Source organism: Amblyomma mixtum, chromosome 3 (assembly GCF_055824585.1).
Source record: "Amblyomma mixtum isolate Tamu chromosome 3, ASM5582458v1, whole genome shotgun sequence".
Lineage (NCBI taxonomy): Eukaryota > Metazoa > Arthropoda > Arachnida > Ixodida > Ixodidae > Amblyomma > Amblyomma mixtum.
Window position 1 is genome coordinate 288,906,312 of NC_143014.1, and position 16,143 is coordinate 288,922,454.

Below are 16,143 nucleotides of genomic sequence, written 5' to 3' on the forward strand. Positions count from 1 at the left end.
CAGAGCATGGAGCAAGATAGCCCGTGCGGGAAGTGTCTGGGGCAGCGCAAAACATTGTGGCGTCTGTACAGTAGTGCCATCTCGCGCAACTCACTACGATCGAAGAGTGCATCGAGAGGAAGCGAGCGATTAGGCAGGCTGCATGCAAGAGAGGACATGCATGTGCAAGCTGACCTTTCGATACCAGGTTGTTCGGGAACTAGACGTCGCTGTGCCCACTTTTCTAGCCGACAAACTTGAAAAGAGTATTACAACACCCTATGTGCTCCCGCTAAGTTGTGAAGGCACGTTTTGTTATGCATCGCAATAACCTAAACAATGAGGAAAAAATCGCTGCGGAGAAGTGAAAGGTGGACACCTGTTGACACTCGGTGCCAACTTAGTTAAGGTCAATTCATGTGCGACGAAATCGCTGACAGAGCACCATGTCACTCATAGTCACTGGTTTCACCTCGTATGCGGGCGGCAGCGGCTTGCATGCACATGGCTAGAGCGCACGATGGCATGGACGAACAGGAGTACCAGTTGTGGTAAGCCTGTACGAGATCCTCCTGTCCTGGCGGTAACCTAGCGGTGCGGGCTGGGCACTTTTATTTTTCTTTCTTTATAAAGCCCTTTGTAACACATGTCTTGTGGTAACTCATACAGGGTCTTCCACAATACATGCGAACACGGCACAGTGTGGCCGCGCTCTGCGGAGCCATGGCGGAGCGCCAGTACATTCGTCCTGGCCGCATATCGAAGCGGAGCTGCAGGAACACAGAGGCCTGGAGACGGTGCTTCGTGTCGTCTGCTTCAGTGCAGGAGTGCACCGTGCTTGCTTTGCTGGGAAGCACACCTAACTCACTGCATGCTTACAGCGCCCGTGTGCACCGCGACGGCACTGCGGGAAAGTGCACTTCACTCACTGCAGCATGTCGTTAGTTGCGCATACGAAGTTAAATGCATGTATTGTCTCAGGGTTGGTTTGGCTTGGTTTGTAGGTTTTAATGTCATAAAGTGATGCAGGCTTTGAGTATAGTAGAGCAGTAGAGGGCTGCAAGTAATTTAGACCACCTTGGGTTCTTTAACATGCACTGACATTGCTCAGCACGGGGAAGGGGAGCCTTGCTTTTCCCTTCCATTGAAACGAGGTTGCATAGCCGTGATCGGACTCTGGTCTCCCACTGCGGCTGGCCATTCTAGTGATTTGGCCACATTCTGCTAGTGACGGGGCTATCAGAGCAAATATTTATTTTATTTATTAAAGCAGCTGCTTTATTAAAGCAGCTGCTGATGTCATGTGCACAGAGATGGCATCGAGCACACTTTTCTTTGTCGCAGTCGTCACACGATCAGTTCATCGCGAAGGAGCTGGCAGATCACTTGGTGCGATTTCCAGTTTCATTACAGAAGTTATGGAAATCCAAGAAAATTTGTAATCATTTTGAAAAGAAATCAGAATGCGTTTATTCAGTCGTGTAGTTTTTCTTATGCATGTGGCTCATTCTTTTATCAGGCTGCCGCAGTGGCTCAGTGGTTATGGCACTCGGATGCTGACCCCAAAGTTCGATCTCGGCCGCGGCGGTCAAATTTCGATGGAGGTGAAATTCCAGAGGCCCATGTACTGTGTGATGTCAGTGCATGTTAAAGAACCCCAGGTGGTCGAAATTTCCAGAGCCCTGTACTACGACGCTGCTCATAGCCTGAGTCGCTTTGGTACGTTAAACTCCCATAAACCTTTCTTTTATCATTAAACAAGATGGAGGACTAGGTATTTAGTAGGAATCTGCTCCCGCTACGCGGGTGACTCAGAGGTGCCACCGCCACAATTCTACTCTGGATGGCCATTGGTCAAACCACAGCCAATTTTTCGTTGACAACACTGACTACGGATTTCTTGCAATACGCGGCTGTTAACACTATTGCGTTAAACACACCATCATGGCGAAGCAAAACAACCTTTTATCGGAAACAAGAAGCGAAGGCAAAGGTGCAACCCCATACAACACGTCTAGCAACTGCGGTGGCTGAGTGGTTATGGCGCTCAGCTGCTGACCCGAAAGACACGGGTTCGATCCGGTTGCAGTGGTCGTATTTCAGTGGAGGCGAAATGCCTGAGGCCCGCCTACTGTGCGATGACTGTGCACTGAAAGAAACCTGGGTGGTCAAAGTTGTGCGGAGCCCTCTACTATGGTGTCCCTCATAACCTGAGTCGATTTCGGATGTTATGGTAAACCAAGCCAATCCAGCCCTGAAACTAATGTTTAGTTAGCTCAGATTGTAGTGCTGAGATGAGCGGCCGCTCACTTGTACACACTACAAATAGTGAATGTCCTTTCCGCAGTGCCATTGCGGTGCGCTTGGATGCCGTAACCATGCAGTCAGTTAGGTGCGGTTCACAGCAAAGCAAGCACAGTGAGCTCCTGCACTCAAGCAGACGGCACAAAGCACCGTCCCCAGGCTTCTGTGTGCCTGCGCCACTTCACTTCGATGTGTGGCCACGCTGAGCCGTGTTCGCACATATTTTGGACGACTCTGTACATCTGCCTGACGGAACAATGTGTGAATGGCCGACTCGGAGAGCACGCAGTGTATCTTGCTAATAATGAACGCACGCACCATGTAGACCACTGTGCTTTCGTTGCATAAGAATCCAATGCAGAAGTCAGCAGAAAACTGCTTGTGAAACATTGGCGGCTTATTTCACCAGAAAAACGGGCGAAGATTGTGTCAGTGATACTTCCCTTGCTGTCTACGATAGAGAGATAAATTTTCTTTCACACTTCATCTGCTAACTTCCTGTGTGCTCATTTCCAAAATCCCTTGTAAGGTGGCATCTGCGCAGGTCAGCAAACATATATAGGGTGTCCCAGCTAACTTTAGCCAGGGTTTAGAAATATTCTGCGGCATTCTAAGACAGTGCGACCAATGCATATTGCTCGCTATTGTGTGGACCAAGTCAAGACTATTTTTGTAATGCGCTTAACTATAATTAGTCGAAATTAATTACCCACTTTGCAAGCAACAAAGATAGATGAAAAATTCCAATGAGAAAGTTGCAAAATGTCTGATTCAACGGTTTCTAACTTTCCATCTGTTACGTATTAGCCTTTTTCGCTCCCTGCAAATGGACGCTAAATGCAAAAATATGCCATGTTACAACCTTTGTCCTGAAAGGGGGTTTCTGCACAAGTTGCACGGGGACGGAGTTCACGGCGAGCGACACAAAATGGGCGAGCAAAACGGCGGGCAGCACAGATGATGGCCAGTTCACCCGAACCAATCTCATTCAGCGCGGTGGCTCTTCGTCTTTCATCGGTGCTTCGTCTTCGTCGGCACATCGTTATTGATCTGCCCAGGCGGTATCAGGTGCGGTTGTCGTGGTTCGCTACAGTCCATAAAGTTCCGAGACTGAGTCTACTAAAAAAAGTCTGTTCAGCATTGAAATCATTTGTGCAGCACCCCTTCAAAACAGTCTCCTTTGCAGTCTTTACGCAGCTTCCAACGCTTCTTGAGGTCTTGGAAACAGTTGGAAAATGCTCCTTTTGGCAGGGCTGTCAGCTCCTTTGTCATGACATCTTGAATGGCCTCCACGCTCTCCATCCAGCGACCTTTTAGGGCTCTCCTCACACAAGGAAACAGGAAAAAAATCACATGGGGAGAGGTCAGGTGAGTATGGTAGATGAAATACAGTAATGCTGTGCTCAGCGAGAAATTTTGTCATGCTGAGAGCAGCGTGCAGCCTTGCGTTATCGAGGTGAAGGCTCCATTGTCCAGATGCCCATAAGTCAGGGCGATGGCGTCGCAGTGTATCACACATGTGTTGGAGCACACGGATATAAAACTCCTGATTCACCGTCTGCCCTTGTGGGACGAAATCGTGGTGTATGGCACCTCTGGCATCAATAAAACTATCAGCATTGTCTTTGTATTGGTCTTCTGTCGCCGCACCTTTCTCGACGCTGGAGAGCTTGTGGACTGCCATTCGGCGCTCTGCCTCTTGTTTGAAGATCATATTGAAAACACCATGTTTCATCTTCAGTAATGATGTTGTCGATGAATGCAGCATCCTTCTCTGCCTCTGAGAGGAAATCAGCGCTCACTGGTGCCCGCGTGTCCATCTGGTCCTGTGTGTGGGAGTGCAGCACAAGTCTGGAATTCAGCTTTCGTTTCCCAAAGTTCTCATGCAAAATTTGGTGGCATGTTGTCTTACTAATGTCAAGAGCATCGATAGCATGCGGACTGTAATGGTGCGGTCTTTCTGTATGATTTGCCTGATCCAAGCCATGTTTTAATTCCGTAAGGTTGAAGGACCCCTGCCTTACGTCGTCTTCCATCGACGTTCTCCCCACACAAACCTGTTGTGCCACTTGAAAACTCGTGCCTGCGATAATGTCTTTTTGCCGTAAGCATCACGGAAGGAGCTCGTACGTCTGTGTGGCTGCCTTGCCAAGCTTCACACAGAATTTTATGTTTACACGCTGTTTGAGGTGAGGTGGACGTCCATCTCTCCACATTCACTCACAGTAGAATCCACAGACGACTAGCGACAACATATTTTTCTGCATGTAGTGCCATCTAACGGCTGCCACAGCAATTAACATAAATAGCTCAGGTTAGTCCGAAAAGATGGCGCTACACATATGCATCAACATTTGTTTTGGGGAATCATTTCTAGAGAAGAAAATAAATCACTCTTGGAACTTTACGGAAAAAGGTTGTACATGTCCTCTTGCACGCCACGGTTTCAGTGCTCTCAAACATTCTGCTTACAAATGAACAGCTTATTTAGCCAAGTGTGCTGCCGCTTAAAAGGTTACAGGGCTGAGAGTCAGGCCAGCGCCTCCTCTATTTATACAGCGCCTGCCGAGTATGGCCGATCTGACCGTCCAAGGCCCTCGCCCATCCTCCTTTCCTACCCTCCCCCATCGGCTAACCTTCGTGCCTGCTCTACTCTGGTGGGGGAAAGTGCCATCTGAGGGGGGCGCCTGACGGCGAAAAGTGGACAAAATAATTTTTGAAACATTATCTCCGTGAGGTGGCACTCTGCACTTCTCATGACCATCAGGCTGCCTGTCGGGTATGGACACGTCATAGTGCGCGCCGTTCTTGGCTTTGTGTGCAACCACTGCAGGCGCTGGTTTTAAAAGGAGCCATAGAGAGTGCGGTGCAGCAGCGTCGGCACTGCAATGAAAGGCTGTGGCGGCTTGTTCGAATCATGTTGATCTTTCAGGTGCAACGCTGAAACATTCCGGGAGACGCACTGAAACTGCTTGGCGGAAACATGAAACCAGAGGGTAAAGGTAGTTGAAAAAATTAGAGATCACTGCGGTGACCTGCATTGGGAGAATGCGAAAGCACTGACGTCTCCTCGGTACTCTTCACCTCTATTTGCCTCTATTTATTGATTAATTATAGATGAATTGATTAGTTATCGATCAATTATTATTGATCAAACGATTAATTGTCAGTCAATTGGTTATTAATTAATTAATTAATTAGTTATCAAGTTTTTCAACCTTATAGGTCAATGATTGCCAATTTTGTTGCTCAAATTCGACGCCTTAGTTTATTTTCCATCCACTTACTACATACCCATCCAAACCATTCAACCCTCCATTGGTTTTGCTTCTAATTAATTAATTACTCCAAATCAATGAAGTTTTAATTGATTACTTTGGATTGCATTCACCGAACACGTTTCAATCTATCAAACTTTTATTTTTTAGCTCATTTTGTACAATTTCCTGCGGTTGCTTGCCGTTCGCGCTATTTCGACTGATTTTGACTGATTACTGGCTGTAATTAATTACCTAATCATCTTAGTGACAATTTGTTTTGTGCATCATCCTATCACCATCCTTTGTCAATCACGACCATTCATTTGATGCTACCTCTTCTGAGAAAATCACAACTGCTGCAAACAAGTTTGGTGACACAGTGCCGCCAACATAGCCTAGAAATGCTTGTGCATTAATAAGTTATGCATTAATAAGTTATAAGTTAGAGAAGGGGCAGATAAAACTGAAATAAAGTTCGCTTCAGCACGTGTTCAGGCGCAGTCACTGTAAAGGCCAAACCACAAGGCAGTGTTTGTTCAACGCCAGGGCATCGTCTTATTTGGTTTGGTTGGTTTGGTTTATGGGGTTTAATGCCCCAAAGCGACTCAGACTATGAGAGATGCTGTAGTGAAGGGCTCTTGACTCTTTAACATGCACTCACATTGCACAGTACACGGGCCTCTAGAATTTCGTCTCCATCGAAATTCATCCGCCACGGCCGGGATCGAACTCGTGTCTTTTGGGTCAGCAGCAGAGCACCATCGGTCCACCGGCATTATCACTCGGTGCTGCAGGAGAGGGCTATCAAACACATCAGGGCGTACGAAGTGGCGTCTCTAGGCGGGTGCTAGGTGTGTTTTTTTCGTTCGCTGTTGTGTTCCGCTCACGCACAAGGTGGTTCCTCCTCCTCCTCGCACGTATCAAAGTTGGTTGTGCTACAGTGAAAATTTCTTATGGCTGTAAATTTGTGTAAATACAAGAAAATAGGCACAAATTTTATAAATGTACATGGTTATAAATACAAAAAGTTCTAATGTATATTGTAGCAGATACATGCAAAGTATTGTATATGCTATTCCTGTAAATAGGTGCAAATATATGTAAATAAATGCATGGAAATGTTCCCTTCTTTTCTGCAGTCTGCAGCAATGTTGCTCAGCTGCACATAAAGCAGCTTAAAATCTTCCATACTTCACACAAAAATGAAAGCAGCAGCCGCACTGAACGTAACTAACTGGTGCCGTTTTACTGTTGCTGCAAGGACACCTCGTCAGTGTCGCAGACCAGAGCATTTGCCCGCGCAAAACAATTTTCGCTAACCATGGTGCCATGAAAGGAATGAACGTAACAACTTACAACGTTTTATTCATCCGGCAAGAAAGAGCAGTAAGCAGCGCAAACACCTCAAGTAGCACCTCAGGTATGCCAGCCTCCATCCTCAAGTGATTGGTGGAGCGAAGCTGCCACTCGAGCCGGTCGTCGTTGGAAGAAGCGCCGCACCATGGATGAAGCGATGAAGCAAGAATCTGACAGGCGCGTGGTGTAGGAGTACGACAGAGCTATCACCAAAATGCTAGCGCCACGCGCCCATGCAAGCATGATGCAAGCAGTCCTGCCATCTGGGTAGCACCACAGGGCAGCAACTAAATAAAATGAGGCGTACCAACGGTTACCATTGCGAAGCTGGCCATAGCGCACCCTGCAACTGCACCAACAAATCGGAAATAGGCAGGCAACAGAACCGTGCCTGCCACACCCATTTAATCGCACAAAAGCATCCCCAACCTAGTAAAAGAGAAAATAAGTGAAAATACCAGTATTGAGGTGGAGCTCGCTCGGGGATGAGGGCACACACTCATGAGTTGTACTTCTGAAAGCGCAGAAGACTGCAGCTGAAGCGGCAGTGTGCAACCCGCGCGCCTGTATTTGGCTTGAGAAGCCTGCGCCGTCTGTGGACGAGGCGGAGCCAGTGACGTCGGGCCACGCAGTGCTGTGTCCGCGGTCGGAAAAAAACGATTTTGTTCATCGTGTGATTGGGCATTTACCAGCGTCATAATGAAACGCGGTGCAATTCCCCCGTGCCTTCAGGCCCATATAGAGGCATATAGAGGAGTTAATTCATTACGCTATCGCGTCATGCCCTTAAGGCTGGGCTTAAGTTTGCCCTCCAATTTTTTTCTCTTTTACTAGGATGGAGGTGCTTTTGTGTGATTAAATCAGTGTGGCTGGCATGGTTCCATCGCCTGCCCATTTCCTTTTTGCTGGTGGAGTTGTGGGGTATAACACTTACCTCGCTGTTGGGAGGGAAGTGCGAGGAGAACAGTGGAAAGCAACGAGAGGGTGATGGCATGGGAGGAAGAGGCTTACCAGAACTGGTTTTCCAGTCCATCCGCACTGTCCTCTGCTTTCACCATCTGCCATGAGCATGCGAGCCGTTTCTGCCCACGGACGAGGGGGAGCCAGTGGGGTCGGGTGACGTGCCCTGTCCGCAGTCAGAATCAATGATTTCATCCATCGTGTGGATTGGCCTTTGCATGCGTCGAATTGCTGTAGTGACTGTCTGAAAGAATGCAACCATTGCTTTTTGCTGTTTCCGATAGCGTGCAGGAATCCCTTGCCCTTGCTAAGAGTGGAGTAATTGAAATAATAAATTTTTACATGGCGGAGCTTCACTTTAGGCATTGGGGCACAGCCTAGTAGAGGGCTACAGATTAATTTCGACCGTGGGGTTCTTTAATGCGCACCAAATTCTCAGCACACGAGCGTTAGTGCTTTTCACTTTTATCGAAATGCACTAAGGGATGGGTGGTCATCGCGTGTGTGCTGCAAGAGTTCCATTGAATGACCTTCTTAGACAGCTATCAGTGTGAGCTAGAATGATTCATGCGCTTGTGTATTTACACGGGGCTGGTTGAATGTGAATGTGAAACGGACAAAAGGCAGCTGGAACTGGTGCAGCATTAAAAAGGCAATGAGGAAAACTGCATACAGTTATTGTTCACACTAAAATTTGACTCTCTGGCTCTTCTTTGGCTATGTCGAAGTTGGTCTGGGAGGAAAAGACACGTTTATCGCCGATAAAGTTGTATTTAAAAATTTTCCTGCCAGTCGATTCAAGCTCATGATGTCCTTACTGAAAATGACATGTTTGCCATTGTTTTGAAGAGAGTGGCGGTGTAGTATAGCCCCCGAGATCGGCGCCCAAAAAAATTGATGTCGATGCACTCGTTTTGGTTGTGAAATTGTCCGGGGAGGGAGACATTTGTACATCATTTTTGTCTTTTCTTGCTGATAAAAGCTCTGTTTTTGGTGAGAGTGGTCTTTTGTGATTAGAATGTGGTGTCTTATCGATATAGGCCAACTTCTGTTTGTCTTCAGTGTTCCTTTAATCTGTATTGTTGTCTAAGTTCGTTTCCTGCTCATTGTGGTGCAGGGTGTTTGGCTTCCCGAGGCATTATACAGATGTGGGGAACATCTCCTTGGGAAAAAGAAAGCAGCTGTTGGGCAAGGCGTGGAGTGTGCCTGTCGTGTGCCATATTCTGCGGCCACTGCGCTCCTTCTTCAAGAGCAAGCGTCGGGTCAACCACTGAGCGTAAGTCAATTTGTGCAACTGGGCTGACAGGTGGAAGTGAAGTTTTGATTCAGGCCTCCATATGTTAATGAAACTGCCCAAAGTTGCAAAAGCTCTTTTATAACCTTGTAGCTCCGTAATGAAGCACATCAAAATTCTTTAAGCTACGCCTGCCGACGCACTGAAGGTGCATAATATTTGAACCCTAAATTTAGTTCTGTGTAGTGCCAGTATTTAAATACAGTGGAACCTCGATTATACGTCCCCCGGTCATGCGACGACCCGCATTTTACGATGAATTTGTGCGGTCCCGGCAAAACCCCCATAGAGACAATGCATTAAAAACCTCGGTTATACGACGCAAATTTTAGAAGGACCCCGCTTCGTACGACGCTGGCTCTCGTACTGTCCGTCAAAAAAGGTCGTCAGCAAACGCAGGCCGGGATGTGCCGTATTTTCGCGATTCTAAGCACCCCCCCTATTTTCGGAAAAAAATTTCTGAAAAAAAAAGACTTTGCATGCGAATCTAAGCACCCCCGTTTTTGCGCGGAAGAGAGCGTTGCCGAGGCCGCCAAGTGCACTTGCTCTCTTTTTCGTCGAGCCTGTGCAGTCGGAGTCCCAAGGAGGCGCGGCCTGCGTGTTGTTGTTGCGACTGAGAGAAGGATGAAAAGGAAAGCGCACGGGCCCGCCTACTGGCGTGAGCCAAGCCACGCTGCCGAGAGGAGAGTGAAAAGATCAGAGGAAAGATGCGTCCGCAGGAGCCGACGCTGATGAAAAAACAGATAAGCGGGCGAGGCCGCGCTCGCCCAAGCGAGGACAGCGGCGTCCACCGGCGTCCACGGCGCTTTTTGTAATGGAAGTAATGGATGCTTGTGCCCCACGATAAAACTTCCGACGAAGAGGAAGTGGACAACGATGCAGAGGTTTGCGCTCCCATTCCTAGTTACGCGGACGTGTTACAGAGAGTCGACAACATCCGGCGCTTTGCTTGCGCGCGCGACGATGTTGGCGACCTACTGCCGGACGTGGCAGCCCTTGAAAGAAAGTTGATGCGCGGAGGTTGGGCAAAGGTGCAAAAAAAAAAATTACCGATTTTTTTTAAACGGTAATAAAGATTTTTTTCAAATCTGTTTCAAACAAATGCTGGGTTTTGCCTTTTTTAATCTGATTGGCGTACTTGCCGCGGGCTTGAAGCCGGTCAACAGTTTTCGGCGCAAGGCCGAGCGCCACTGGCCGCATTCTTTGATTTTCGATTATACGACACCCGGATTATACGACGGTTTCGCGCGGTCCCCTGAACGTCGTATAATCGAGGTTCGACTGTAACACGTATGCAGAATAATGATGTAACACCTTCGTGCAGTGATCTAAGGCATCAGTGTTTCTTGCAAAGAAGCTGTCACTGACTTCTTAGATAATTGTGATATCTTTTGTTGTTACTGTGCTGTATTGGGAAATTGAAATCGTAGCATATTTACGCCTTGTTTTTCTGACAGTATTTATTAAGATATGAAGGTTTAGATCATGGTTCTGCTTGCAGTGGTTGCTAGTTGCTTTTTGAAATGCAGCATACTTAATAATATATATGCCGTTATTCTGTAAAAACATTTTTCCTCCCCCTTCTTTTGTTTGGATAAGAAAAAACAAAGATAGGCCGGAGCTTAAGCTCCCTATAAACGTAGAGCAGGTTAGCCAGCAGCCTGATCTGCCTGGATCGTTGTTCTGGTCTAGGCTTGGAGGTTTTGATGTACAGTTCCAGTGGCGCTTGTATTCATATCACTGATGTGTCACCGGGGACTAGTCATTCAGTCATCCTTGGCTTGTTTCAAGGGTAACAAGCCATTGTATTGTGAACGCTGTACATTATTCATTTACTTCACATTATAGCTGGTTTCATATCTGGCCATATCTGTTGACCTGTATTTTTAATTTATCTTCTTAACCATAATAAGGTTTTCAGCGTAAATCATGTTTTTGTTTTTAATATTTGTCTGTTCGATGTTGAAGGTAGGGATACTAGCTGCTTCCAGTGCAGGAGCTGGTGATTGTACTTTTTCAAATGTTTTGAATTGTAGTTAAGGCAATCAATTTCAATCTCTGTGACTCCTTTTGTTTAGATTCTTTTCTGTCAAGTGTTGCCTGAATGGAAGGAGAAGCCATCTGCATGTCAAATCCTGTCCACCTGAAATCAGGCACAAACAAGCAGTGTAATGTTGGATAGCAGTCGTGTGCTGCAACCTGAACCGATGCTTTTTAGGGAAGTTGTGACAATGTCACCAACCATGAGGATGGCCACACGGATGTAGCATTCTCTCGCACTCAACCATATCTCGTCACCGATGCTGAAAGCCCTCCGCTGTAAGGGCCAGCCGGGTGTTCTCAGCTGAGTGGACATGGGCATGCTTGGATGGACATAATGTGATTAAGTCAGGACACACGGCGACATAGTATGGGAACACAGTGTAGACTTGGTTGTCAACAAAGGTGGTTTTGCACCTGGAGATGAACTCGGTCTTCACTCTGGCAGAAGCGCGAATGGTGAAGTGGTTGTTTTTTAGGGTAGCCATCAAAAAGTGTGGGTTACCACATGGTTTGCTCAGGCAAGCCAACGCTATGGTGGCAACACCTATGGCCAGCGTGAAAATAGCTGCAGCAGTTTCAGTGAATGAAAAAAATTTCCTTATGCCGCCCGTTGGTCTTTCAAATTACGCAAGTATCGGTTACAGAAGCACCGACAAGCCCAAACCAGATATCTGCTGAATCAGAAACTGATTAGAGCAGGCGTTGAAGTTTGTCGCTTGCCTAAAGAGGTTAATGGCTTGCATCTACTATGGGGGATTGACTAACGGTCAGAGTCCGGCGATGGTCAAATAATGTGCGGAGAGGACAACAAATTACTAAACACAGGCTGAGATTTCTTGCTATGAATAAGTCACAAAAGCCCGCAACCTTCGTCTTCGCCCTGTTTGTCCTACCACATTATTAAGACATTGTAATACAAACTTATTCATTAACTGACTCGGTAACACATCACGCACGCACGCACGCACGCACGCACGCACACACACACACACACACACACACACACACACACACACACACACACACACAGGGTGTGCACGCTAAATTTAGCCAAGGGTTAAAAATGAAGTATTTGAGGTAGGCCAGGGAAACCACTTACATACATCTACCAACCGGCTTGCGCCTCGTAGGCAATTTTTTGTTTTGCAATTAATCAATTAGCAATTAAGGTAATTTTTTTACACGCATAAATATTGACTTTAGACAGCAAATGTGAAAAGCAAATTTGGAGAGCACCTTCAGAAATCCCCATTCCATTGATTTGCAATAAAGAAAGCCTCACGTGTATCTTTTTTTCGAGCTCTCAATAAAGCTCGCGAAATACAAAAAAAATCATGTGACTAGCGCATTCGTGCGCCACGATTGTGCTGCTCTCAACCGTGGCTTGAGTGAACGAAATCAGCTGCTGGCAAGGCACGACGACCTCAATGCTACCTCAATGCAAGTTGCAGCGAACTTGCGTATCTTCTTTTGCCTCTCAGTGGCGAATAAAGCTAGTCGCATCTATGTTTGTCACCTTTGGCCATTTCATAGCTCACAATGTCCGCCGCGTTCTCTGCAACTTGCGCCGTCACACTTGCAGACTGGCTGCTCAGGCGCCGTAACCACCGTTGACATAACTGCCTGCCGGAGCAATGAGGTCATCGCGCCTTGCCAGCAGGTGATATCGTTCACTCAAGCCACGGTTGAGAGCATGACAGTCGTGGCGCGTGAATGCACTAGTCACGTGATTTTTTTGTATTTCGCGGGCTTTCTTTGGAGCTAGGAAAAAAGATACACGTGGGGCTTTCTTTATTGCAAATAAATGAAATGGGGGTTTCTGAAGGCGCTCTCCAACTTTGCTATTCCCATTTGCTGTCTAAAGTCAATATTTACGTGTTTGGAAAAATTATCTTAATTGCTAATTAATTCATTGCAAAACAAAAAATTGCCTAAGATGTGCAGGCCGGTTGGTAGGTGTATGTAAATGGTTTCCCAGGCCTGTATATATATATTTATATATGTATACATGCACATACACAGGATTGAAAAAGATCTGTCCTCCAATCTAAACATCCGGTCAAATATGTTTCCTTTAACGAAGCATTGCGCTCTTCCCAACAAAAGCCCGAGGCTTGTCATATGCTCGGAGTAGCTAATGCCCATCGGTAGCTCAGAAAATGCTAGCACAGCAACTAATGTATCGTCCCCAAGTTTGTCGTGTCTCTGCCCAGTGAAGTGCCTCTCGTGGAAAATAGGCTCAGTGGCGTCACCTTAGAAAAATGGAGGGAAAGCACATGCATAGCACTTTGCTGGAAAAAGTATGTTTCGAATGGCACTTTTCTAAGTACATGCAGTACTGGTCTCACAGAATACACCTGCTCGCAGTCAGTCACACTAAATTTACCGGCCTAACACCTCTACAACTATATCACTTCTGTGGCACAGGCTGTGGCGCGCACATTGGTGAAAAGGTGAAGAAAAAACAAAACTTAGGGAAGTGTGACACAGTAAATATATCAGGCCTGTGAATGGGGTGCAAGAAAAACGCACGTCATAATGTGAGAAAATCACAAAACCGGAGATACCGGTTGCATGGCAGTCCTCTTTTTTTTCCTGCAGTCCGCGCTTCTTTTACGTACCGTTTGCGGTCTTTACGCTTTTTTGTGTGCAACTGAAACATTTTAAGAGGTATGTCATTAATCCATTGCAGAGGGTACATTTTCTTCGGCAGAAAACCCTTCCATAAACTTGAAAGCCTCGGGTACATTTCAGCGGGCGCGCCGGTTGCCGATCCACACTGGTGCAGCAACAGTGCTGCCAACTATAGGTCGATCTCGCGGCGAATAGTGGCAGAGAGATGTGCGCTGCATGTGTTGCCTGAAGTGTGGCACTGGAGCGAAATGCATTGGCATTGAGAACATTGTTGCAGAAATGTGGCTTTTGAGCAATAGCCTGGTGGGTTTTTCTGGGCAAATTGGCAATGACAGTGAAAAAGGTGCTCAGTTTATTTAGAGGAGATGCGTAACGTGGTTGGGATTTTAAAACGAGCGTGACAAGTCCAGGGCAACTCAGTCTGCTCCGAGATGGGCAGCGCCTGGGCATTCCCAGCAGCAACACATGTCATGGTGTCCACCTGCAAAACCCTGCTTTCATGCAATATTTCCTGCTTTGCAATGCTAAACTGCCATTAATTTTGTTCTTCAAGTTCTTCTATCGCAAGGATATTACTTTCTTAGAAGGTCCAGTGCCTGTGTCCTCACCAGAGGGGCAGGTCACGCACCAGAGAACATACCCCGTGTTTCAGCGAACACTTTAATAATTTTTCGAAAATAGGCTTTTTGGGATTTAAAACACACCCTGTCAACTAGTTCGGGGTGTGTAACATGTGTTCGGACATGCCAAGGAGTGTACGGTGCCAACGACTACAGAGCGCGCGCCAGAAGGTGCAAACTTGTCGAGGAGCGATCGCCACCAGAGTCTAGGGAGCGCCAGTCAGTATCTTTGCTTTCAAGACCATTACTTTGCACACAACACATCACGGGCCTCACCAGATGGCAAATAGGCCTAATGTCCGATTGCTTCTTCGCTTGCTGTGCGCACCGAAATCGTCAAACAGGTGACTCCTAAAGATGCACACACACTCCTTCGTCGACGAAAACAAGCATAGTGTCAGCTGACGACATTTGGTGGCGTAAAAAAGCTAAATAAAACAGCGTACTTTACGTGCACGAAACGACAGCGCATTGCACAGGTTACCGCTATGCCACTAGCCTGTCAAGCAGTCGATTCCTACACTTGGGGACAGCTTTCTGTGCCTACTCAGGTGAAGCTACGAGCACGCATTGCCAGCTTAAGCGCCTCTCTCTCTCTATCGTGAGCGTGTGATAAGCGCCACTTGTGGAAGCCTCGCCCTTCGTAGCTTCAAGCGCATAGCCACAGAAAGCTGTCGTCGAGTGTAGAAGCGGCTCGACTACTTCCGTGCACAGTGATAACATCACCATATTATTGTCCAGGCCTTGCATCTAGGTGGCAATAGTTGACGTCATCAGCGAAAAAGTGCAGCCAAAGTAGCCCCTCGCTCACCCGTAAAACAGCTGCGTTGCTGCTAGAGCTGCTTCGAGGAGTAGACACAGAATGCATGGCCGAGTGCGCCGCAGCGGTGTCCCAGAGTGTGTGTGGTGACGGCTGATCGGGGCCCTTGGCTTGCACGAAGCTCGAACCCGCGGTGGTTGGTGACCTGTGGGCACTTAGAAACCCACAACTGGCGCCCAACGTGGCCCTCTTCGCTCTTCTGTCTTACCTCCTACACTTGCAGTGTTCATACCCCTCCCGCTCTACTGCGCATGTTTCTCACCGTCATTGCTATGCAGAGCTCGGACTCCAGCAACTGTGGTGGACCTACTTTTCCTTAGGTGGTGGTGGTTACTATGAAATATTCTGGGGAGAGGATACTGGTCCCGGCGTATGTTGGACAGTTAATGGCATCGCTCTTGGGGACCAGGAGAAGGGGATGGAGGTGGGAAGGGGAAACCTTAATTCTATCGGCACACCTCGCACGGTATACTAGAAGCTCTGGTGCATTTTCTCGATGACGCAAACACCGCTGCCCACTACTAACGCTCACCGCTCATGGGTTCCCGCGTCTCACCCAGCTCTGTGTTTATGATTACGCACTATTGCCCTTTGCGTATATCTCTTCCCCTCTTTCTTTTTCTTCCCATTCTTCTTCCTTGTCTAATTGCTTTTGATCTTCCCCCACTTCCAAACATTCCTCATTGTGTCGCAGCAAAGGCGACCTGGACAAGGACAGTGGTACGCACTGCGCAACTTTCGTTTTCATTTTTATTTATTGTTTGAAAATGAAAACGAAAGTTGCGCAGTGCGTACCACTGTCCTTGTCCAGGTCGCCTTTGCTGCGACACAATGAGGAATGTTTGGAAGTGGGGGAAGATCAAAAGCAATTAG

General features: G+C 47.3%; 1 protein-coding gene across 1 annotated transcript in view; it reads left to right on the forward strand.

Annotated features, from left to right (window-relative positions):
* Positions 1-16,143, forward strand: part of LOC149355114 (DNA (cytosine-5)-methyltransferase 3B-like) — a 139,503-nt gene that overhangs the window by 120,866 nt on the left and 2,494 nt on the right. The window contains exon 18 of the mRNA XM_089577599.1: positions 8,977-9,135. Within this exon, the coding sequence (XP_089433725.1) occupies positions 8,977-9,133 (157 nt within the window). The 3' untranslated portion in view covers positions 9,134-9,135. The remainder of the gene's footprint in view (positions 1-8,976; positions 9,136-16,143) is intronic.